This window comes from Gracilinanus agilis, chromosome 3 (assembly GCF_016433145.1).
Source record: "Gracilinanus agilis isolate LMUSP501 chromosome 3, AgileGrace, whole genome shotgun sequence".
NCBI lineage: Eukaryota > Metazoa > Chordata > Mammalia > Didelphimorphia > Didelphidae > Gracilinanus > Gracilinanus agilis.
In genome coordinates this window covers 420,980,212-421,006,926 of record NC_058132.1, presented here as the reverse complement: position 1 = coordinate 421,006,926, position 26,715 = coordinate 420,980,212, and the positions used below count along the sequence as shown (strand labels likewise).

The window sequence follows — 26,715 nt, the reverse complement described above, 5'->3', positions numbered from 1 at the left end:
TCTCCCCACAATCACACCAAATAAGGTTGACCTTATTTGTCACCACCCCACTCCCTCAGTTTTGGAGTTTTACTTGTGACTGTCATTGTCTTTCTTCCTTTTATCTAGTTTTCCAATTCACATATATATTTATCTTTGATTTAAATATTTAAATAAGCTTTCTTTTCTTCCCCTGCAATGTCTTCTGTTAGTATTTCCTTATTTCTGTACCTTTTTCTAAAAATAAAAAATTACATTTCCTTGATCTTTGCATTACTTCTCTTCTTGTTCTCTCTGCTCTTGACTAAATGATCCACCTCCTTTCTTATATTATTTATTACAAAATTTTTTGGACGTGTTCTGCTCAGAGACCTATCTTCCTTAAATTATAAACTATTTCTTAAGAGTAGCTTAATCATCCAGTTATTCCTTGAACAATATTGCTGTTAATATGTATGATTCTCTTAGTTCTGCTCATTTCAGTATTGTTATAAGGAATTTCTTAATTTCATTTATCTTGTTAGAAGCAAAAGTTTTAGATCAAAGGAAGTTTTATTAATATCATCTGTCTCCTTTAAGAGACAGGGCACACAGATCTTGCTTTGGGCTCTTTAAAAGTCCTATCATAAAAGAGAGGATTCTGTAAGTTCGAGGTCCAGTCTTTCTGACTTCCTTGGGAGCAGGTTGCTGGATCATTCTCTCATACAAGATCTGTTTGTTATTGGAGACAGTTATCTTTGAGAAGTTTGATTAACACATAAGAAGTTGAGGAAGAATGTGTTTGACAGAGCCTTTTCCCAGAAAGGAGAAGGAGCTGTCAGAAGGGGCTCCAGTCTCTGACTTGGAAGGAAGGGATGTGTAGATTCTGACCATTTTATCTGACAGTTGGCTTCAGGCAACTGTTGGGTTTTCATAAATTAAGGAGTTTATTATAAATTTAAGGTTCTTCATTTAGCATAGGGTAGTAAGATAGAATTTAATCTTAGTTTAGTGAGAATAGTTTAAGGAGGTATATTCTGAAGATAAGAAGACACTGTGAAGAAAGCAGTTAGTTTTTTGAAGGGGTTTATCTAGAGATTTTAGAATAAGGTTAAGAGATTTCCTATCCTATTCCCAGCTCCTAGTTTCTATCCTTCTATTTCCTCTCCATATCTTCTATAGAACAAATAAATAAGGGTTGTCTCCAACTTTTTCTGGCCTTCTATCCACTGTCCACAAATTAGTTTAACCTAACAGATTGGCATTCTATCAATACTCAGTACCAACATTAGCGCATTTAAAGTTATAACAGCTTTAGCTTGTCAATACAAGCTTTAGTTTTAACAATAACAGTATTCATTATTTCAAGTAAATCTTTTCATATTTTCCTAAAATAAACCTGCTCATCATTTACTTTTTTATATTGTAGTAGTATTCCATCACATTTACCATAGCTTATTTAGTCATTCCTCAAATTATGGACATTCCCTCAATTTTCAGTTCTTTGCTACCACAAGGAGAGCTGCTATAAAGATTTTAGAACACTTAGATTCTTTACATTTTTCCCCAGTCACCTTGGGAAACAGACCTAATAATATTATTACTGGGTCAAAGGTTTTATACAGTTTTATAATTCTTTGAACCTAATTCTGGATTGCTCTCCAAAATGGTTGAATCAGTTCATGGTTCTATCAATAGGGTTCCAAGTTTTCCATATCCCTTCCAACATTTGTCATTTTCCCCTTCAAACATTTTAGCTGATCTGATAGGAGTGTGATGTTATCTCAAAGTTGTTTTAATTCATACTTCTTTAATCAGTAATGATTTAGAGAATTTTTTTGGATGACTACATGTTGCTTTGATGTCTTCTTCTAAAACCTGCCTGTTCATATCCTTGACTATTTATGAACTGAAGAATGACTCACATTTTCATCAGTTTGACAAAAGCCTTTCTCTGAGACACTATCTTTAAATTTCCCTTCTAATTTTTAATCTAATCATTGCTACCTTAACTTTTTTATTTAATAGATTCAAAATTATCATTTTACATTTCCTAATGCTTTCTTTCTCTTATTTACACATTAATGCTTCTCTTATCCATAAATTCAATATGTATATATTCCTAGTTCTTCTAATTCACTAATATTTCCCTTTATGTCATGCATACATTTGGTATGTTATCTGTCTATACCTAGTTTCTGTCAGACTGATGTCCAGTTTTCTCAACAATTTTTACCAAATAAAGAATTCTTATTTCCAAAGCTCAAGTATTTACATTTATGAAACATAACATTACTATAATAATTTACTAGTGTGTATTGTATATCTATTCTATTCCATTGATTCACCATTCTATATCTTAGCAAGTATTAGATATTTTTGATATTTATATCTTATAAATGGTTTAAGATCTGGCACTATTATTTCTTTGAAATTCTTGACCTTTTATTCTTCCAAATGAAATTTGTAATTTTTTCTAGGTCTATAAAGACTTTTTTGGTAACTAATTGTAATGGCACTGAATAAGTAGATTAATTTAGGTAGAATTGTAATTTTTATTATATTGGCTCAACCTACCCACAAACAATCCAAGTATTTAAATCAGACTTTATTTGTATAGAAAGTATTTTATAATGAAGTTAACATAGTTCCTAGATTTGTCATGGCAGGTATACTTCCAGGTATATTATATTATCTAATTATTTTAAATGGAATATTTCTCATTATCTCTTCTTACAGGGCTTTGATGGTAATGATTTATATGATTTATATGCATTTATTTTATATTCTGCTATACCCAAATGACCTCTGAGAGTTTCTGACTGACCTCAGCTGAATGGCACTTTCTTTTCCTTCACATTTGCTAAAGCAGTCCAAACTTGCTAGTGCCCTGTCCCAGTTCTTCCTGTTCATTAGTTCTATGATTGAGCATTGCTGAAGAGTATATTTATGTTTTCATACATTTCTTCCTCCTCCTTTACATGGTAGGGACAGGACAGAGCTTAATTTGTTTTCTTGCTACTACAAAATGTTTAGATTGAGAACAAGAGAATGTGCTGGTAGAAACTAGAATAGCAGCATGAGAATCTTGAGTGAATCCTAGACCTGAAGAGTCCTAGTGTCCCTAAAATACGTTAGTTCCTCAACTTATTCATGATCTACTCCTCCATCCTATCTCAGCAATACACAAATATGGATCTTGTCATCACCCACAAATGCCCCACTGCTGTGTTCCAGATTCTGAAATCCCTTTATTCAATCATAATCTATTAACTTTTTATCTCCTCTTTGCACCTTTTCTTATAAAACCCTATTCTTCATCCCTACTGTGACCTCCAATACATTGACCCTTCAATTCTTTCCCAGACCATCTCCCTGCATTAGTCACTCTCACCTCTTCTCTCCATCTTGATCCTTTGATGAACCAATTCAATGCTATCCTATCCTTCTCTCATTAATCTCTACTTTGTCCCTTGTCATATTACACCCAGCCAAACCTCAGTCTTAAATCACTCCCACCATTTGTTACTTTCTCTCCAACACATTTTACTATTGAACAAAGGTATAGAAAACTATGCATTAATTCTGCACTAAGTCCATTACAGAATTATGTCATACAACCTCAACTGGGCCCTTGCTGCCATCAGTCTTAACTACAGTCATCCTTTCCCCTGCCTTTTCAACTCACCATCTCATTTTGTATATCAGATCTTCCTAACCTTATCTCTCCTCAAGCCTCTCCTGAAACCTTCCTTACAACTCTCTCAATTGAGAACCTTGACTCATATTTATAGGGAAAAAATCCATTCATTATGACCACCCTCTTCCCTCCTCTTCCTCATCTCCTAGGACTGAGATTCTTTTGGTTATGTTCTCTCATTTCACTCCTGTCTCACTTTATGAAGTGCTTTATTCCTTATAAAGGTTAGCATTTTTACTCATTAAGCAATTTATTTCTATTCTTTTTGCTCCAACAGATTGTCCCTTCTTTTATCCTTACTTTTCACTTATTTTCAGTCCCTCTCTGTTTACTGTTTTGTTTCCTATAGCCTAAAAGCTTTCTCCTGTCTCCCACATCCTTAAAAAAACCCACTTGATTCTTCCATCCCTACTAGCTATTGTCCTATATCTCTTCTCCACTTTGTAGATAAGCTCAACAGATCATCCACAGAGGGTGCATTAACTTTGCTTCCTCTCATTGTTTTCTTACTCTCTTAAAATCTGACTTCCACCAAACTGTTCTCTCCAAACTTACTAATGATCTTTTTGTTGTCAGACATGAAGGCCTTTTTTCAGTCCACATTGCCTTCAACCTCTCCGAAGCCCTTAACATTGTTAAATCACTCTCTCTGAATTTCCTTCTACTTATTTGACATCTCCTTCTCTGTCTCCTTTGCTAGATGCTTTTTAATATCATATCATCTAACAAGAGATGTCCCTTAGAGTACCTAGACCTTCATTTCTTCTTCCTCCCTAGTACATCACTTGGTCATTTTAGCAGCTCAGAAGGATTTAATTACTTTTATGCAGATGATTTTCAAATCTACCTTTCATGACCCATACTTTCTTCTGACCTTCACACTCATATTCCCAAATACTTTTCAGATGTTGAGAACTGGATGTCTAATAAATATTTTAAACTTAGTGTGTTTAAGATAGAACTCATAAGGAAGTCTAGTAATAGGTGGTATCTTTCTGTAATTGCCACGAGGAATAAATATTGAGTCTCTTTAAAATCCAAAGCTAGAATCTATCTATTTGAGAAATTCGTTAGCTAAAAGGAAATAGGTCAGAGCAGATAGAGGGTCAGACCTGTAGTTAAGAAGACTTGGGATCAAGTCCTGTCTCAGGCACATTTTAAATGTTTGATACTCAGCAAATTATTTAACCAATTAGTGTCTCAGATAGCTATCATAGGTTATAAATGATAGTTGAACTGCTTGCCTTTTCACTCATATCTTGCGCAATAGATGAATAGATGAATGAATAAATAAATGTGCACATAATTCACTTAGTATTAGAGGAGATTTTTAAAAGCTAATTTATTACTTCAAGTCTGCCTTTTTTTCTTAGTTTAATTTTGGACAGATTATTAACAGATTTATAAATGTACCCAGTTTTCCCATGTTTACAAGCATACCATACCTGAATTTTATCTTTTTACTAATTTATTAACTTTAAAAATTCAATTTTAATTTATTTTCAGTTCTGAATTGTTTCTCTTCTACCTTGCCATCCCCTCATTGAGAAAGCAAAAGAAATGAAATTCATTAAAATATGCATATTGTTACAATGGTTATATAAACTGTTAGATGCTTTTGGTAATTGTATCCCAAAAGTATCCTTAATTTGCTGCTGAGAGGAGAAGCCTAGCAGGTTCTTACCTCTGAACCTTTGCACAAGAAAATGCTATGGAGACTACTATATATAAAAATAAACTATTTATTAAGATTATAACATTTGTAAAAGGATATAAAAAGATATTCTATCTCTAAGGGATTCTACCTAAAGAATCAAAACCCAGCTGACTTCGCATGAAGGCTCTTCAGTTGTGATTTCCTAGGCTACACTAAATCTTCCTATTTCTAACTAGCCCCAATTCTTCTAACTACAATGATCTAATACTAATATACTTATAAGAAATTGTATATGGTTCTTAACTCTGTCTCCAAATTATAAAAAGCAACAAGGGCAAGCTGACCAAAGCCTTGTCAAGCTCAGTTATGACTCTGGGTTTCACCCAGAGCCTAGAGAAAAGACAGGATCTTCTGTTGTCTTTTTAGAGATGAATGATTCAGAAGCAGCAGTAAAACAATAACTGAATTCAGATCCTAGTGTTTTCCCAAACTGGCAAAAGGAAAACACCATAACACTCCAGGATTTATCTTTCTTTCCCTCAAATGTCAAAACAGAGAGCAGAGAGCAGAAAAGCAGCCAGTCACTCTCCCAGCATTCAGAGAGCAACTGACAAAAAGTTTCAGTTGGTCTCAGGTCTAACATTCTAACATTCCACAGAATCTTCTGCACCAGCCCTTCTGCAGCTCTTGAGACAGATTCCAAATTGCTTATCTATAAAGCTAACTTATCAATACATATCTTAATATTATTCCAATAACATTCAGGCCTTTTCTTCCACTGCCAGATTGGATATACCTGTCTTTAGGTGCTAGGGCACCCTGAGGGACTAGGATAGTTTCTTCTTTATTACCAGAAACTCAGGACCCTATCCCAATTTGATTTGACCTTTGGAACAATCCTTGGACTTAATTAACTTTGAGGATTAAGGACTTGGACTATTTATATAATTTCTTGGTGGCTTGAGTATTAAATAGATAAAAAAGATCTCTAGGCACTGTCAGGTGCTGCTTGGTTGTCAAAGTGAAACTCAGAAGACTATCAATTCATTTGAATGGACTTCAAATATCCTCAGTACTTAGACTCCTTGAATATACTTTCATTATGGCTATGTAAATCTCCTTTTGGTTAAATGTCAAATGACCTGTGTGTCTTATTTCATTCTTTTATCAAGTTAAATTACCAAAGGCTAGGCCTGACATCTGCTGTCTTAGAACAAAATGAATATTTTATGAATTCTCTCTGTAGGATTAAGAAAAAACTGCCATTAAAAATACCTCTCTACCAACTTACACAACTGAAAGTTCATAAAAGTTAAGTTATTTGCCCATGGTCATACAGCAATGAAGTGTCAGAGTTAGAATTTGAATACAGGTTTTCTTGCCTTAATGAACAGCATCACTCTAACCACTACAGCATACTTCCTTTAAAACTCAACAATTTTCATGTTGTTGAGAGAAACCTAGCTTATGATGAGATTGCCCATATCAGTCCTAATATGCCTAGTATATATACAAAGTAATCCAGCTTAAAAATAGGGACTTGTTTATCAATTCTCAGAATAATAGAGTGAGGGAATATTCTGAAATTCAAAGGATCAAAAACAAGAATTAAATCAATAGTTGTTGGTATATGGAAAGGCTTGGATATTTAGGATTGAAATTGAAACTAAAAAAAGACAAATTCTTCAGAATTCCTTCTATCACAGATGATAAATGAGATATTTAGATTCTCTTTTTATTAGATGTTCCCAAGGTGTGACTTTCCCTTGATCTCCCCTTCCCTACCCTTAACCCAAAGACTAGACTAGATGAAACATTTTTGTTCTGAAACGTATCACAAACTGGTCTAGCAAAGATCCCTTTAACCTAAAGATAAATAATCTTGATTCATATGGGTTACTTCTTCTCTCTGTTATTTAGAAACTTGTAAAATTTACTGATGTGACGACAGAGTAAAAGCAGGAATTTTCTTGAGCTCTACCAAACCCACCTCTAAACAATGTGAAAATAATACCTCAAAATGAATTCTTTAGTAGAAAAAGCAACAAAGTGCTGGGATGAAACATCTTTTTATTCCAATGACAGCTTGGAAGGTCATCAGGAAAGTTCTGTTTCACTGAAGTGAGGATAGAGTAAAGTCCAATACAGGACAGGGCAATACAGGGAAGGTCTGGCCCAGGAAGCTTGGCAGCAGGGCTTGGGGGCAATTGAATTGACAACAGCAGGGGCAACTTCTGGAGCTTTCAATCCACAGGCAGTAAGGGGGTTGGGACAACTAATCAGAAGGAAATTACAGGAGAACCTTTGCTGGCACTGGTAGCAGGACTCTATTGCATTATCGATACTCAATTCCTTGTTGAAATTCCAGAATTAGGAGGAGCCCTAAAAGGAGCAGGAATCCTGATTGTAGTTCTGAGTTGGAAAAGTGTGCTTGTGGCCATCACAGACCAGAGCACAGGTAAACAGAGCAGCGAAAACACCTCTCCTTAGATCATATGACTTTGGAAGAACTGAAAGTTGTCAGACTCCTAGAGCTAACTCTGAAAACAGTAGCATGAAAAAACTGGAGCTTGAAACAGTGCCTCTTCCACCCCAGAAACAGAGCTCAACTTTAACATAAAGTTAAAACCATCAAAATAAGTTTTTAAAATGAGCAAAAACCAACCAAACAAAAAAGAACTTGATGCTAGAAAGTTACTTTGGTGACAAGGAAGATCAAAACACAAACTCACAAGACAAATAAATCAAAGCATCTATACGCAAAGCCTCAAACTAAAACATAAATTGGTCTCAGGACCTAGAAGAGCTCAAAAAAGATTTGAAAAATCAATAAGAGAGATGGAGGAAAAATTGGGAAAATAAATGAAGATGATGAAGGAAAATCATGAGGAAGAATCAACAGCTAAAGGAGACGCAAAAATACTGGAAGAAAACAATACCTCAAAAACAGAGTAGGCCAAATGGCAAAAGAGGCACAAAAATCTACTGAGGAGAACTTCTTAAAAAGTAATTGTCCAAATGGAAAAGGAAGTACAAAAGTTCATGGAAGAAATTAATTTCTTAAAAATTAGAATGAGGTAAATTGAAGATAATGATTCTATAAGACATCAAAATTGAACAGCAAATTTCTCTGACAAAGGTCTCATTTCTCAAATATAGAGAGAATTGTGTCAAAGTAATAAGAACAGAAGGTACATTCTTCAATTGATAAATAGTCTAAGGGTAAGAACAGGCAGTTCTCAAAAGCAGAAATCAAAACTATTTATAGTGATATGAAAAAATACTTTAAATTATTATTAAAAACAAACAGTCCTTATCTTCTGCTTTAGAATCAATAGTAAATTTTGGTTCCAAGGCAGAAGAGCTGTAAGGATTAGGCCAAATTACTTGCCCAGGGTCACACATCCAGGAAATGTCCAAGGCCAGATTTGAACTCAGCCCTTTCCATCTCCAGACCTGGCTCTCTGTCTACTGAGATAACAAGCTAGCACTTCTATAAATCAATATTTATGAGAAAAATGCAAATTAAAACAACTGAAGCACCACTTCATACCTATCAGATTAGCTAATAAAACTGAAAAGGTAAATCACAAATGTTGGAGGGGATATGGGAAACTTGAGACAGTGTTGTTGGTAGAGTTGTGAACTGATCCAACTTTTTGCAGAGAAATTTGGAACTATGTCCAAAAAGCTGTAAAACTGTGGATACTTTTTGGTCTGGCAATAGCATTACTAGAGATAAAAAAAAGGAAATATAATCAACTGTGAATGACTTAGCTATTCTCAGCAATACAGTGATCTAAGATCATTCTGAAAGACTCATGATGAGAGAAAGAATTCCAGAGGAAGAATTGATGTAGTTCAAATATAGATTGAAATATCTTCGTAAAAAAGCTTTATTTTTCTGTCTTCTTTTTGGACTGTGTGTTTTTTCACAATCTATTGCACATGTATATATCAAATTGTTTGTCATCTCAAGGAGGGATGAGGAGAAGGAGAGAATTAAGAAATTTGGAACTCAAAAATTTAAAAGATGAATGTTAAAATGTTTTATATTTAATTGAAAAAAAAACGTATTTGAAAAAGCAAAATAAAAAAAGAAAAATATTGTGTTAATTGAGGAAAAAAGTTATAGATAAAATTGAAACCATAAGAGTCTCTCCATCACAGCTAGGAACCCGATATTATATCAAACTAATTACTGGGTTCCTCAACTTCAGCAACCTCTGTATGCAATTACCATATAGATATATGCATCATAAAGCAATTATTATTGTTCATAATTTCAAGAGTAAGATGTTTTCAAAGATAAATCCAGCAGTTATAAATATACTTAAAGAAGTGAGAAACTATGTTCAAGTACAGGGGCTAGAAGGAATAATACGCTTCAATGGTTTTCTCAATTTCTCAGAAAAAAAGTTCACCCTTTTTTCTCGGTGGGGGTTTTGACTGGGAAAACCTGGTTTGGTTCTTTCCAGTATACCCCAGTCTTAATCCCCATTCAACACTGTCTTGAAAATGGCTTACTTGTTTTCACCTCTTCTAAATTCCCTTTTCATCTCTCTTCCTCCAAAAAATAAAAAGAAATCTTCTGAACGCCTATTTTTCATGCTGCTGTGGCTTGCTTCCCACTGTAATCCTAGTGTTCATGCTTACCATTTTGATCTAAGAGATTCCATTCTTCAAATGCAACTTGCCATCATATATTTACTTATATTCATCCATATATTTGGGCAGCTATTGGTGCAGTGGATAGAATGTTGAGACTGCAGTTAGGAAAACTCATCTTTTTTATTTCAAATCCAGCCTCAGACACTTCTTAGCTGTGTGACCGTGGGCAAGAAACTTTACCCTGTTGATTCCAAATGGGGTCATGAAGAATTCGACATGACAAATATTTGGAAGATTATGAGGTTACAAACATTTTAAAGTTTGTTCTGGTAAATATACTGACTCCCTTCTTTCCTTCCTTCCTTCCTTCCTTCCTTCCTTCCTTCCTTCCTTCCTTCCTTCCTTCCTTCCTTCTTCCCTCCTTTCCTCTCTCCCTCCCTTCTCCTCCTCCTCCTCTTTCTCCTTTTTCTCCTCCTCTTCTTCCTCTTGCTCTTTTTCTGCTTCCTCCTTCTCCTATCCTTCATCCTTCCCTCTTCTCTCTTCATCTTCTCTGTTTCTCTCTCTCCTTTCCTCTTTTCTTCCCATCTCTCTCTTGATTTATTAATCTCATTTTTATTTTGTCTTTTACAAATCCATGAAAAGTAGTGAATCAATTTTATACTTGTGAGCATTTTCACAAAATTCATGATTAATTTTATGGTTTGGATAGAAAAGGAATTAAGCATGTTAAATATTTTTAGATTTACAAATATCTTCAAGGAAATACATTTTTTAGATTTTTTTGTCTAGTAAAATTTTTATAGATTCAGAAAAAAACCCTGCATGTAGATATTTAATTTTTTTGGTTGCATTACATTTGAGTCAGGAAAAATGAAGAATGACAGTGTTCTTTTAGACTAGAACAATGCACTAGAAATAAAATCCTTGATGCTTTCTACTATAGAGACATAGAATATGTTGAGTTATGAACAAATAGAGGGGTTGGCTGCAGAGGGTCCTGCAGAATTTTCTTTTGTCTCTTTTTCCTTATTATCAAACCGTATTTTAAAATTGTGTTGAATAAAATCATAGTAGCACACTGTATGCTGTAGTACTATATTAAACTACTTCTTTTAATGAGAGAAGAGAAACTAAAGGTCATAGGGTGGAAATTACCCATAAAAACAGCTCCAAGTGTTTTGAAAACTTAGGGAAAATTAATTTCTAATCAGCTACCCATCTTATTCATTGTTTGAAGATGAAAGGAGAGGAAATCAACATTCCCACCAAATACAATTGCTATTATAAACTGGTCAGGTTTTGATTTTCATGCAGAAAAGAAGAAATTTCATATGCCATCTTTCTTGGCCAGGGACATGAGCTGAAATCAGATTTTTTGGGGAGGGGTTGTTTTTGTTTGCTTCTTTGTTTTAAGATAGACAAAAGATAAAATGGTCTATTTTATAGAAGCAAGACCTGTAATGTGTATTGAAATGTATAGCCTCTATAGCTTTGTCAAATTAGCTCACTGATCAGTTAGCTGATACTCTTAGTTGACTTTGATTCAGGATTTGACTCTATTGTGTTCTCTTCTGTTTCATATTCGGGCCACACCTTTTTACTGTGTAACTTTCCTGTAGCCTGTCTAGGCAAAATGTTACTGCCAGAGTATGTCATTTCCTGAAAATGAGTAATAAAAGTTATGTAGGAAATTCTCTAAGTAATGAGCATGTCTGTATTCATTGTATGAATGCTAGTTTCTATTGTTGTTGTTGTTCTTGTTATCAGAAGAAAGACAAAAAAATGTGACTCAAATTATGGACTGAGTTTTCCAAAGTTTTTAATGAATTATTTCACATAATATACAGGTAAAAGACCCATGGGTGTCCAAGGTTTTCTGCCTTTGTGCCTTGCCAAATAGCACTGTTCCAAGTGGCATTGTGTACTTGTAGTGAAGTGAAGAAATTTTGAGTAAATATTTGGATTTTTAGTAAAATGGATAAAAAGACCTGTGTTTCCTGCTTTATTTACTTTGAATCACACAATTCTAGAATTTTTAAATTTACATACACTGAAGGAGAAAAAGTAAAATGGACAATTAAAACACTTTGGAGCATTGATCAGAAAGTTGGAAATATTTTTAAAAGAACTATTAATAAATATCTCTTGGCTCTGTTAAATGAACTTCACTTGACAGCTTCCTTTCATGAGAAAATGACATGGCCAGGAAACCTTGATTCATGTGATTTCTTATAATATGGGAGGTTTGAGAAGACAGAGACTGTCAATACCTAATGATCCTGTTTGGTAGACATATGTGTGTCCCTGGGGATTAGCCCATGTGAAATTACACAGTACTTGGCCAAGTTGGACCATCACCTGCATCCTGCTTCAGTGCAGAATGTTACACACATTGCACAGCCAATCACACCTGCCCAAGCAGTTAGTCACAAGCAATTGACACTTCTTTTTAATTAAGGGAAAAAAATCTTGGCTGTATGTCATCAAGAAAAACAACATTGTTTTTAGGGTCTCTTATCTCTCTGCTCCCAAATATCCTGTTTCTTCGAGTCATGTAGCCAGGACCAATAGAAACCTCTTCCTGCCATTGGCTGACTTCATTTCCCAGACTTAGCACAATCTCATCCGCTTTAAACAACCTCATCAAAACTACTTTCTGGTCAGAGAGAAGCAATAATAATTATTATCAATAATTAACGATCAATAAGCTTGAATGCACTATGGCCAGCACTATTAAGGTAAGGATGGGTACCTTTTGATTTGACAGGAATTTTTTTCTTGTTACTCTGCTTTTGATTTCCTTTATCAACATAGATAAGTTAGGATTGGGTAACACCCCCACTGCCACAATAGAGGACAACAAGATTTCCTTTGTACTGCCTGGTAAATTTCCTTTTTCCTACTCCAACCATCCGCAAGGTTTAAAAACTTCAAACTCAGAAAAAAATAGGGTTTTTTAATTAACCACTCAGTACCATGGATTACTTTTGCAAAGCTCTATTTTGCAGCACCCTTTGAAATTTCATTTTCTTTAACTATCATTTTGTACAACTTGGATCTTTATCAGACTAGAAGCTGAACTAACCTGGAAAGAAGTAACAGGCTGAGTAAAAGAAAAAATGTTCTTATAAATGTTTAATTTTGGAATACTTTTTAATAACATTCTGATGTTCAACAATTCAAAGCCTTTCAAATAGAATAGATGGGGCATCTGGCAAGTCATTCTTTTCAATAGAACCTAAAGATATTTAGGCTTGACTTTGTGAGATCTCCATGCTGATGGCTACTTTGTATAGAATATAGATGTGTGTGTATGTATGTATGTATATATATATGTATATTTGCAAAATATGTTTCAGTGATGGTCATTAAGAGAATTGAGTTCTTTGCAAACTGCATAAGTTATTTAGAGCAACATATTTGTGAAGTTTCTGGAAGTAATGGCTCTGCAGTTGATTCTCTGTGGATAAGACTTTATATTTTCTTTGCATGTATATCCACAGAGATAACATGTAGATATATGATGGTAGTTGTAAAGATCAAATTCTAAATATGGCCTAACTCTCAGAAATTACATTAATTTTATGTAACCTGAAAGTCAACAAGCACTGACTAGTGTATTTGAATATTGTCATATATATTTTCATTGACTCCCATGCCTTAGTATTACTTTTGTACTTTTCTTTTATTACCCAACCACCATAAAGAAAAAAGCCACCAAATCAGACTCTAGATATAGAAGAAAAGGAGATTGTGTTTATTGAATGCTGTTAGCTTTGCTATAAAATGTCAAAGTGAATTTTATGTTTTGTTTTCTAATTAATGTTTAAACTCAGAAAAATGGACAGTTTGTCTAGAAATAGGTTCAGAGATGCAAAAAGGAAAAAATCATATTAAGTGGGTCTTATTGTAATTTGTAAGAATGGCAAATTATAATGGAATACTTTTCCTAACACTGTTCCTGAAGAAGAGTAGAAACATTCATTTTATTTTCTCTGTTATATTAGGCTTTTAAGGTATGCTATGTAAAGTTATGTTTCAGGGGACACGATGTATATAATGGGGACAAAGTATATCAAAATCCGTGTACCAATGAACTATGAATTGTCATTTTTTAAAGACTTCCATGAGTTTATTCTAGGTAGGTCAGGTGCTAGAACTTCCCTGTAGCTAATATGACAAAAGCAAGGAATTTTTGAAAAAACAACAGCTATGCTTTGATGTATTGTCATTTTTATTTTTCAAAGACAGGAAAAGTTAAACTGTACACATCAAGATGTTACCTTTTTCTTTCCATTTATACAGTGAGTAGTGGCTGTTTCATAGAAGCAAAGTAAATGACATTTTAAAATTATGACTTAATTATTCAGTGAATTAATAATTCAGTGAATCTAATTTCATTGAAGTGGGCATTCCTTCAAAAGTGCTGTTTGTATACCTTTTTATCATGTAAAGCCTTTGTGTTCTCTTTTAAATTGTTTCTGTGTAGCATTACTGTATAGAAAATATGCTTTGGAAATCTTGAGATATATATGAATAACTTGATAAATTATGAAGCAGAACCAGGCGAAAAACTATAGTTTTGTACAAAATTATCCACAGACACAAAACTAAAGCATGCAAGAGGGCATCTATCAAATTTGCTGATATATAGGTTCTTTATTTAAGCAAATACCTTTGTAAAAAGGCTGATTATAACTATCACCTGTTTGTTTTACTAGCATGCACTCAGATATGTGCTTTTTTAAGGCAGAATATTTTCAATATTGTAATAAATATGTTTTATTGTACATGTTTTACATTTTAACAGAATTATGCATTGTCGATATGCTAATCATACATCATTTATCTGTATGTTCATACATGTCTTAAACAAAAGCTTAAAACATCCAATAGTTTTGATAAATGAATACTTGTCGCATGGTCAAATCAAATAGCTCATTTCTACAGACAGGTATTTTTAATGTAAATATTTATTAGATTTCCTGAATAATGAGATGCGTGTGCTAAACTATATATTATGTACTAGAAAAAAGATCTTAGATTGATAACTGAAGCTTTACGTATATTAACTAAAATTAGTAAGAGTGAAATTATGGACACATTAAAATGGGGAAATATAGTCTCAATTATCTCAGAATGATATATATTCTCAAATGGATTCTGTTTCTTTTTATGTTATATGAAGTAAACCAAGTGTTTGATTAAACATAACATTTATAATAGAATTAAGATCTGATGCTTCAATATTATATTTTGTAATTAATATTTTAAGATTCTTTGAGTACCCCCTGTTCAAGAACTAAGAATTGACACATTGTATATTTTTGACTTCTTTGATAACTTTATAGCAATAAAATTCATACAATAGAAGAAATGTAAGTTTTTAATTTAAACTGAGTGCTTTGATCTTTTATATATAAATGTTCTTGGCTTGTAAAGTCAGATGAAAAAGTTTTTTTTTTTTTAAACCCTTACCTTCTGTCTTGGAGCCAATACTCTGTATTGGCTCCAAGGCAGAAGAGTGGTAAGGGTAGGCAATGGGGGTCAAGTGACTTGCCCAGGGTCACACAGCTGGGAAGTGTCTGAGGCCAGATTTGAACCTAGGACCTCCCGTCTCTAGGCCTGACTCTCAATCCACTGAGCTACCCAGCTGCCCCCCCTTTTTTTTAAGAATGTAAGCCACAAGAAATGATAATGCTTGTGAGTTTAATGTTTCTTTATTATCTGACTATACTGAAGAATGTTTTACATCACACTTATTATGTTTGCCTACAAATTTCAGGGAACCTGTATATTTGACTTAAAATCAAAGGGAAGACATAATTTGATTGAGATGATGCCAAATGTTTGAATTATAATTCCAATAAAGATTTGTTTCATGGCCTAAAGAAACATATATGCTTTAGTTAATTTAAAAATGTTAATGTTGACATTTTCTTACCTCAGAAATATTTATAAAAGGATACCAAGTATAATGTAATTTTGAAATGAAGAAAATCTAACTCATCTTCACTAATTGAGAATGCTGAAGTTTATTGAAAAAACAAGATAGAAAGGGCAGCACTATTCTTTTGTCTTCTAAAAATATTTTTAGATAATTCCTTAAAATATCAGCACAAGTATCAGAGACTTGCCTAGTGCTTAAAAATACTTCCTGATTTTGTAAATTCTTAATAGTTTACTAACTTGAGCATGTAAAAATACCAACAAAAATGAACATTTTAATATACAAAGAACATAAAAGGAATTTATATGAAACCACCAGTCTTCATTATATAGCTTGTTTATTTTGAAATATGTAATAAACTCAGCCTACTATTTCAAAAGCTGTTTTTCTTATTTCTTTTCTTCTGAAATATCTTCTGTTTTCTTTAATGAATTTTGAAAAGTGCTTTATTTATACTCTTTTCATTTTTTACTCTTAATTTGGCAAGGGCCAAATAATAGATTTTCTCATATAAAAATAGAATAAAAAAAGAGGTTTGTATATGAAATTTTGGATCTTATCTACAACTCATTTTTCTGTTTGAGTATATTAATTTATTTATGTAATAAATGTATTAATATTTCAATGTTGTCCTGTTTGTATGTGCTTCTTCTTGGCCTTCCTGGCAAATTCCAAGTATTTAAAATAAGCACTTAAAAATCTCTCTCTGTCTCTGTTTCTTTGTCTCTGTCACTTTATGTCTGTCTTTCTCTTTCCCTCTTCCCCTCTAACTGTTCTTTAACCTTATTTCTATCCTACCAATCTTCTCTTCACCAGATTTTTGGAAAAAATAGGAAAGAGGAAAACAAAGCCCATGTAACAATTCTGTATAATTATGCAAAAAATTGCTCCACTGTTGTCATAAAATGTATGGCATATTTTGTATTCTGAAAGACCCAACTATCTATCAGAAGGAGGGTAACATGCTTCATCATTAGTTCTCTGGAATCACAGTTGATGTTTATATTAACTATAATTCTCTAGTCTTCCACACTCATTATTCTTTATAATGTTATTGTATAAATTATCTTAGGTCTGTTCACTTAACTTTATATCAGCTCACATAGGCAAAGACCTTCTCTGAAACCATTCCTTTATTTTTAAAAGTGGATTAGTATATCATTATATTAATAGACTATAATTAGTTTTTCCATTTCCAATTGATGGATACTCCATTATTTCCAATTCTTTACTTCTACAAAGTGTGTTTCCATAAATGTTTTTATGAGTCTCTTTCTGTCTACTTTGATTTTTTTTGTGTCTGAAATGTTTCTTATCTATTCCAATGATTTCTAGTGTTTTTAAAACAGAAATAGAGTTAGAATTTGTAAAAAAAATTTCAGCATTTGTTGATAATCATGTGGTTTTTATTATTTTTATCATTGTTATCTATTATGTTGATAATTTCCTTTATATTGAACCAAGCCTATATTCCTGGGATCTATTCTTTTTATCATTTTTTCTAACACTTATTTGCTAATATTTTATTTAATATTATTGTATCACTGATTCAGTAGGGATATTGGTCTATAATTTTTTTTTCTGCTTTGTCTCCCTCTGATTTAGGTATTTAGACCATATATGTATGGAATTACTTTCTTCTGAGTTTTCCTTTTCTCTTGACCTATAAAAATGCATCTTGTTTGGTGTTTTCTTCTGTTTATTAATATTTACAACTTTGTTTCTCATTTAATACTTGATTTCAATGTCTATTTGAACCCCTTTCTGAACTCTTTTAAATATATGGCTAGTTCCCATTTGATCTTAAACTTGATTTCTAGGCTTTTATTACTACCTTCTCTCATGTATCTGTGCTCAAAGTACTGGAAGGTATCAGTGTTCTTATTCAGAACTCTGGGTTCCCTGGGGATTCCCTGGAATCCGCAGTCAGGGAATTGTTGTAGGCTTCTGTTCTATTCCCCCAAGCCCATCCTAGTTTCCCAGTCTGGAGCTTTCTTCCAGTGCCCACAGATTCTGGTAATCTTTTTGTTTAGTTCTGGACTTGAAGGAAATTTTGTGTTTCTCTTTGAATTTATTGATACTTAGCCAGAAATCTGATAGAGGAATAGATGGATTGATGAATGTTTTGTGACAGCTGATACTAAGTAATAAGAAATAGCATTTACTTTTTTTTAAGATTGTAATTTGTTGGTTTATGGTGCATACACAATGTTCTATATTCAGGTGAAAAAGAAACAAACATTGAAATATAATACATTGAAATATAATATCAAGATGAAGAAAAAAACATCTGCTGATAGGATTTTGATAACAATGAAAAAGAAATTGGAATTGATAATTTTGTATATCTATTCAATCATCTAGCTTAAGTTAAATATGAATCAATCCACTGATCTTTCTTTTTCTACGACGTCTTAGTAAGAAATGTTAAATGCAAAACTCTCTCCTCCACATAGGGTTTTAATCTTATAGCCTTAGATGTGAAGGTATAATTTGTCTTTTTAAAATTAAAATCTCTTCCATACAAAATTAATAACTTTAAATTGCTTATTTATTTGCCTAGTAGATACTTTCTTAATATAATCCATCTATAACCACATACATATTTGATTACTCTTTTGGGTCCATGTTTTGTGAGATTAAAGGATTATACACACGAAGGTAAAATTGAGAAAAGCTTGGTTTGTGGAGGCCATAGATTTCTAACCAAGAGAAGAAGAGGGCAGCTAGGCATCTCAATAGATAGAGAGCTAGGCCTAGAGATGGAAGGCCTTGGGTTCAAATCTGGCCTTAAATACTTCCTGGTTGTGTGACCTTGGGCAACTCACTTACACCATATTGCCTAGCCCTTACCACTCTTCTGCCTAAGAACCAATGCATAGTATTGATTCTAAGATGGAAGGTAAGGGTTTTATAAAAAAACAACAAAAAAACAAGAGAAGACTATGTCTTTTTAAGGAGAGACCTCTCTGAGACATTTCCTTAACTATCTTTTATGTTAAAAATTTATAAAAAGAAATTAAGACATTAACATATTTGGAATCAACATTCATAGATAACCTAATGAAGATCCTAACTCTAAATGGTAGGATTCACTTTGTGAGAACAAATGTCAAAAGAAAACATGAAGTTTTTTTATATGAATATGCTGGAGGTTACTCTGGGTAAATATTCCCAAATTGGCAAATAGGGTGACATGTGAATTAATAGTCAAATAAAAACCTTGAATGTTTGGATTCATAATTTCAACCTGAGATATTTGTTAGCTATGTTACTGAAATATTTTTATTGTAGCAATATAGATTGATACAAAACACTGTGAGATTAAAAAAGTGGTCCTTACTCTTATAATTATTCTGTATTATGGGAGAAAAAATATGTGTAAAACATAGGGAGAGATTTTTATGAAAGTACAATTAGAAAGATACAAAATGGTCAATTCAGTGGTCAGAGTAATGATTAGAAAGTAAGAGGTATATCCAAAAATAAAGGGATAGAAAAAGAATTTATGAGAATGTTCTTTTATCTTTCAGGTACATAGGAAACATCTGGTCATAATTTTAAAAAATAAATTTTTGCATTGGCAAATCAGTACTGATATTTTCCCCCTTATTTAATCTATCATAAGAGACTTCTAAAAATCACTTTTTTAGTTTTTCACAAAATCCTCTCCAAGTTTTCTGTGTCCTTAATTGCCAAGTCTTGAGTTTACCATGCTGTTCAGTCTGAGAATTAGCTGAATTTAGAAAAAGGATAAATATATTTCTCTGTTTGTTATAGTCTAAATTCCACATTGGGTTACAATAGGACAGGAATATTCAGCAGAGCTCTTATAAATGCTAGAGGTTGAGGTAAGGAAATTTAGTTATGGCAAGAATCAGGCAAATGACATAGATTTAGGCAGGTGCACTTAAGCTTGATATGTCAGAAGTAAGAGCAAGAAGGGTTGATTACGTTCAGACTAACACTTTCCTAAGAATGAGTGCGTGTATATCTAATAGTCTGTGGGGTAGAAGGTAAAGGATTCCAGAGAAAGGGGAATTAGTTATTCCACCTTGCTTGGCCCTCAACCTATTGTGTAGTCTTACTCTTCTTTTCAAATTAGTCAATAGTCTCATTTTCAACCTTTGATGGTGGGATTGGGGAACAGTTTTAATTTCTTTTACCCTTGTTAAAGGAAAAACCCAATGGGGAACAAAAGGTACCCGAAGCCACATATTTTCCAGATTTAATCTCAATCTTTTCCCCCTTCAGGGGTTGTTTATAAGCCCGAGTTGTCTTGGGTTCCTTTTGGTCCAAACTCAAAAATATAAATCAATAACATTTCTTTCAACCCAGCTGTGACCTCTGTGCTCCAAATATTTCCAATAGTTACGAAAATCTGTCTCTTTCCTTAGGTAACTTACTTCCCATTTACCTCCCAAATGGAGGTTAAAAAGCAAAAGCCAGCTTTTAAAAAAGTTGGTGGCAAAACCAAAAGCAAAAGACTCTTAGTGAATAGGGATCAATAAAATAGACTTATTTCTTCCTTGAGAAAAAAAGATTTCCATAGGGCAAAAGAAATTTAGTGGATCTTGTTTCTGCAGCACCATGGGAGCAGTAATTTTTCATTTGTGGCCTTCATCACACAGTCCCAATTTCGGAGAGTCTTAATATCTCCTCTATAGTGAGGTTGAAGTCGCTTGGGCATACAGATTGTGAAAGGTTTAATGTGAAGCTCCAGACTCCTTTGTACCACTGTTCATATATCCAACTTGCTTCTGGCTCCTAGTGTTGATATTTTCCTGCATAACTACAGAAACTACTCACATCCTCTACCCAGCCCATTTCTTGTCTTGGGTGAGGTTTCAACTCTCCTCCCTTCTTTAGGATAAGGGAAAGGGAAGACTGCCCTTTAAGATATAACCACAGCCCTTTTAATCCTTGAGGCAGAACACACTTTGGATTTTGTTCTAAACTATTCCTTTTCTAGTATTTATTACAAATTTATAGTCACCTTTAAAGGAGTGTTATCTTGGTCATCATACGAAATATTCTTCTGGCTTGTCTTATTTCATTTTCCATGCATTCATACAAATCTTTTTCAGGCTTCCCTGAATATCTCATAGTCATAATTTCTTACAGTGAGAGAACACTCCATTACATTTATACACCACAATTTATTCAGCTACCTTCCAACTTTTATTCTAATTCTTTGCTACAACAAAAAGTGCTACTATAAATAGCTCTGTACATATGGGTTCTTTCTCACTACATTTTTACTCTTTGAAATATATGCTTAATGTTTCTATTAATGAGCCAGACTGCATATACTTTCATTTCTTTTTTTTTTATAATTTTATTTCCAAATTACCTTTCAGATTTGGGGGCCAATTTGTAGAAACTATTGTCCTCTTTCAGCTTCTCCAACATCTTTAATCATTTTTGTTCTGATGGCTAAGACGTAGAATCTCAAAATTGTTTTAATGTATACTTATTATATTATTTACAATTTAGAGCATTATTTGGTTCTTAATATTTTTTATTTTAATTTTTTCATTTGAAAACTACAAAATTCCTTTGTATCCCAAACTTCTCTTTGAAGCAAAAACTTATCTTTTTATATAGGCTCTGAGGAATGAATATTATAATAAGGCCAATAGAATTATAGTAGATGCTAGCAGGCTAAAAAATACAACAAATAAGGAACTTCAGAGAAAAATACCTCTGACTCTCATTAACTGTGTAATTTAACCTGAGTCTAAATCCTTATCTATAAAATGAGGGAAGTTATACTAAATGGTTTCTGAGGTCCCTACCATCTTTTTTGATCCTATGGTATAATAATAATAATAATAAATTAGGTTATTAGAAAGATATATAACTGAAACAGAAGATCGATTACAGTGAGGACCATGTGGACAGGAATGTTGAGTAGATAGCTCAAGTACTCCACTATTATGCTTATGATGCACTTGAGTGTGTGAGGCCACGTAGCTACAAATTAGATTGACTTGGTTGAGTTCAATAAATTATGAATCAGTACATGTATGAAATAATTTGTAATTTTTTGTCAGTTACATTTTATTACCAATTAATGTGAAATACCTTTCAAGGCAGTCATTATCACTCACTATATAACTAATTAAAGTAGAAAGTCAGTAAATTCAGCAGTTGAAATCCTAACTTATTTCATTGCCTATGTTCAAAAATCTTTTCATTCTAGGGGAATATCCAGTTGGGAGTAAGTTTCTTTATCAGCACCCACTTTTGAATTCTTTATCCTTAGTATTTACTTATTTTCCATTAAAAATAGAATAGGTTTAAGAATTTCCATGAACCTTTATCATAACTTTCAATAATAGTGTTAATGGAATTAGACTTTGAGGGGAAAAAAAGAGTAATCTACTGATGCTAAAAGGAGTGCTGATTTGTTCGAAATGAATAGGTAAGCCAAACAAAATGGCTTTTTTTCCAAGTGTCACATGACAATCCAACAATAGCATGGTTTCATTAACATTAGGCCTGTTAAATCAAATGCTTTGGTTTAATAATAGTGCATGTCTAATTTCTGAAAAAGTATTAGGTGGGAAAAGAAACATAGCACCTATTATGTGGTAGGTACTGTGCAAAGAGCTTTACAAATAAGACAGATTCTCTTTTTATCCCCATTTGACATTTCAGGAAAGTGAAAAAGACTCAGCATTCTCTTTACTGAGCCATCTAGTTGTCTTGGTTATAATTCAAGGGGTCTTTCACATAAAAACTAAGATGAAAACACCAAATATTATTGATCTTCTAAAGACACAATATACATACATATATATATTTAGGAAAAATATATATTTTTATATATCAATAATATATAAATAAAATAAATGCATTATTTATATAATATGAAATTACTATATGAATACAGAGATTATTTGCATAAGTGTATATTTTTTTATATAATTCTGCTCATCTTTGGATCAAAGTTTCCTAAATGCAAAACTTTCCTTATGGATATAGAGAATAAGTAATGATTAGAGAATCTAAATATAGATTGACTTCTCCAACCCCCTTGATTTTTCTCTAAATCATGCTAACCATTCAGTCATCAAGCATTTATCAAGTACTTTCTACATGCTTGGCACTGTGCTAATTACTAGGAATTTAAAAAAAAAAGGCAAACACAGTCTCTTCATTCAAGAAGCTAACATTCTAGTGAAGAATACAAAAATATAAAGAACTAATTATATTTAAGATATAAACAGAGTAGATGGATGATAAACTGAATGGGGAAGGCAATAAGTAGTTGGAAGGGATAGGAAAGGACATAAAAAAGACATTTTAAAGAAACTAATTTTTGAATTTAGCATTAGAAAGATCCAGGAAAATTAAGAAATTAAGGTGAGGGAGTAGAGTGTAGAGGATAGTAAGTACAAAAATGACCCAGTTTATGAAGAACTTTAAGTAATTGAACCACTGTGACTTATGGATTGAGAACCAGGCCTAGAGACGAGAGGTCCCAGGTTCAAATCCAGCCTCAGACACTTCCCAGCTGTGTGACCCTGGGCAAGTCACTTGAGCCCGATTGCCCACCCTTACCACTCTTCCACCTATGAGCCAATACACAGAAGTTAAGGGTTTAAAAAAAATAATCTTGACAGTTGAGTAGAAAATAGATTAGAGTGGAGAGACTCTAATTAGAAGTCTATTGCAATCAATAGTCCAGTTGAGAAACAGTTAAGAGTCTGTACTAGGTTTGTGACTGGGAAAGTAGAGAGAAGGGACATTACCTGAGGATAATGTTTTGGAGGTAAAAACAAGATTTAGCAAATGATTAAGTTATGGGAGGAGGAAAGGAGTCAAGAATGACATGAATATTGTGAATCTGGATGGCTGACTACTCTGTTTATATCTTAAATATAACTAGTTCTTTATATTTTTGTATTCCTCACTAGAATGTTAGCTTCTTGAATGAAGAGACTGTTTTTGCCTTTCTTTTTAAATTCCTATTAATTAGCACAGTGCCAATTACCTTTGACAGTAATATTGAAATTTAGAAAAGAGAAGGTTCAAATCAACAAGCCAAATTAAAAAAATTAGGAAGCATAAACTATGTGCCAAACACTGTATTAAGTCCTGGGGATACAACACAGTAAAAAACTAAAACAAAACCAAAAACCAGTCCTAACTCTCACAGTCTAATGGAGGAAATAGCATACAAACCAACTCCTACAAATAAGATATGTACAGATAAATTGGTGATAATCTCAGATGAAAGGCACAAAACTTAAAAAAGGAAAGGCTTTTTGTGGAAGGTAAGACTTGAGCTTATACTTTAAGGAAGACAGGGAAGCAGAGAACAAGGAATCTGAGTATGTATGCAGACTGGAAATGTATGAAGAGTTGAGTTAATAAGGACTTTAACAACCAAACAGAGGAGTTCATATTTGTTATTAGAGAGAATAGAGAACTACCACAGTTCATTGACTTTGAGGAGAGGTGACATAACCAGAAATGCACATTAAGAAAATCAATTTAACAGCTGAGTGGAAGATCTTAGATAGAGTTGGGAGAAAATTGAAGCATGGTAACCAATCCTAAGACTATTATTACAATGACCCAGATATAGGGTGATAAGGGCTTACACTAAGGTTGTGATAGTCAAAGGAGAGATGGGGGAGTATACAAAAGGAGTCAAAGATGATACCTAGGTTGCAAACCTATGTGATTGGAAGGATGGTGGTACCCTTGAGAGTAGAGTAGTAGAGAAGTGAGGGCGAGGAAAGAGGTTTGGGGGAATGGAGTGGATAAAGAGTTCAGCTGTGAACATGTTGAATTTAAGATATCTATGTGACATCTTTTCAATATACCCAAAATGTTGGAAGTATAAGACTAAAGATTAAGAGGGAGGTCAGAACTGGACAAACATACATCAGAATTATCTACAGAGATATAATAATTGAATCCACATGAACCAAAAATTCAAGAAAAAGTATGGAGTTTAATTCTGGACATGAGCTAGAGAAGCCTCTGTGATACGAAGTCATGAAACAGATGAAGGCTGGATCCTTGAATCTCTTCATAGAGATGATAACCAAACTCACGGGAGCTGCTGAGATTACTAGATGAAAGAGTATAGAGCAGTGACGGGGAAGCTTTTTGAGATCAGGTGCTGTGTCCCTCCCTCCCACCAAGTGCTGGGTGTGCCCTCCACCTTATCCCACACAGGGGAAGGAGAAAGCGCTCCCACTGGGCTGCTGGGCAGAGGGGCGGGTGATGTGAAAAGATGTCATCAGGCACAATGAAGAGGGGGAAGGGAGCAGCTCTCTGAGGAAGGGTGGAGGGTGGCCATGTGCCCACAGAGAACACTCTGTGTGCTCTTTGGTGCCCATGCCATAAGTTCACCATCACTGGTATAGAATAAAAAGAGAATAGGGCCCCATAGCAGAGCATAGGAAGACATCAACACCAGCAAAAGAAATTAAAAAGGAGTAGTTGGACAGACAGAGCTAGAGAAATATCATGAAAATTTAGTGAGGAAAGATGATCTTAAAGAAAGTGATCAACACTGTTAAATGCTACAGAGAGGTCAAGAAGGATGAGGATTGTTTATATCCTTTTACCATTTATCAGTTGGGGAATGGCTCAGTTCCCTATGTATTTGAGAAATGAGATCTTTATCAGAAATTTGCTGTAGCCCTCCCCCAATGTCTTGCTTTCCTTCCTATTTTGGCTTTTTGTTTTGTTTGTAGAAAAACAATTTAATTTTATGTAATCAAAATTATCCATTTTAGCTCTCATGATCCTTTCTATCTCTTATTTAGTCTTAAACTTTTCCCTTATCCATAGATATGATGGGGAGCTTTTTTTTTTGACACTCCCCTAATTTGCTTACATATCACCCTTGATGTTTAAATCATGTACTCATTTTAACTTTATCTTTGTGCCTTGTGTCTGACACATTGCTTTCCTAGGTTTTCCTAGCAATTTTGTTTGTCAGGTAATGAATTCTTTCTCTAAAAACTTATGGCTTTGGATTTATCAAATATTATGTTACTGTGGCATTTGATTTCTTTATATCATACAAATATTCTATTCCACTGACCAACTGCTTTATTTCTTATCCAGCACTAGATTGTTTTATCTTTACCTTTTTATAGTATAGTTTGAAATCTGGTGCCCGAGGCACTTTTAAAAAATTGATTCTTTTGATATTCTTGACCTTTTGTTTTTACAGATTAATTTTGTTGTTATTTTTCTAGCTTTATAAAGCAAATTTTAAATAATTTAGTATGGTTCTGAATAAGTAAATTAATTTGGACACTACTGCCATTTTTTTGATTGGCCTAGCCTATCAACAAACAATTACAATTTTTCCAATTGTTTAGGACTGTGTTTATTTGTTTAAAAAAGGATTTTGTGATTTTTTTCATATAGTTTCTTTGTGTGTTTTGGCAGATGAACTCCCAAATATTTTATACTGTTTGCAGTTATTTTAAATGGAATTTCTTTTTCTCTCTCCTTTTGCTGGATTTGGTTGATAATATATAGAAATGCTGATGATTTATTTTACACTCTGCAACTTTGCTAAAGTTGTTTGGCCTTTTGACTAGATTTTTCAGTTGAATCTCCAGAATTCTCTGAGTATGTCATAATATCATCTCCAGAAAGTGAATTTATTTCCTTCTTGCCTATTCATATTCAGTTTCTTTTTCTTGTCTCATTATAGTTAACATTTATAATACGATATAATATAATACCATATTGAATAATAATTGTGATAACGAACATCTTTGCTTTATCCCTTATCTTATTGAGAAGGCTTCTAGTTTATATCCATTGCAGACAATGCCTGCTTTTAATTTTAGA

General features: G+C 33.3%; 1 protein-coding gene across 2 annotated transcripts in view; it reads left to right on the top strand.

The window, feature by feature from the left end:
* Nucleotides 1-12,585: 12,585 nt before the first annotated feature.
* ERG (ETS transcription factor ERG) overlaps nucleotides 12,586-26,715 on the top strand; it is a 127,470-nt gene continuing 113,340 nt past the window's right edge. For both annotated transcript variants that reach the window (XM_044670297.1, XM_044670296.1), the window contains exon 1: nucleotides 12,586-12,664. In XM_044670297.1, coding sequence (XP_044526232.1) covers nucleotides 12,647-12,664 — 18 coding nt within the window. In that variant the 5' untranslated portion in view covers nucleotides 12,586-12,646. The remainder of the gene's footprint in view (nucleotides 12,665-26,715) is intronic.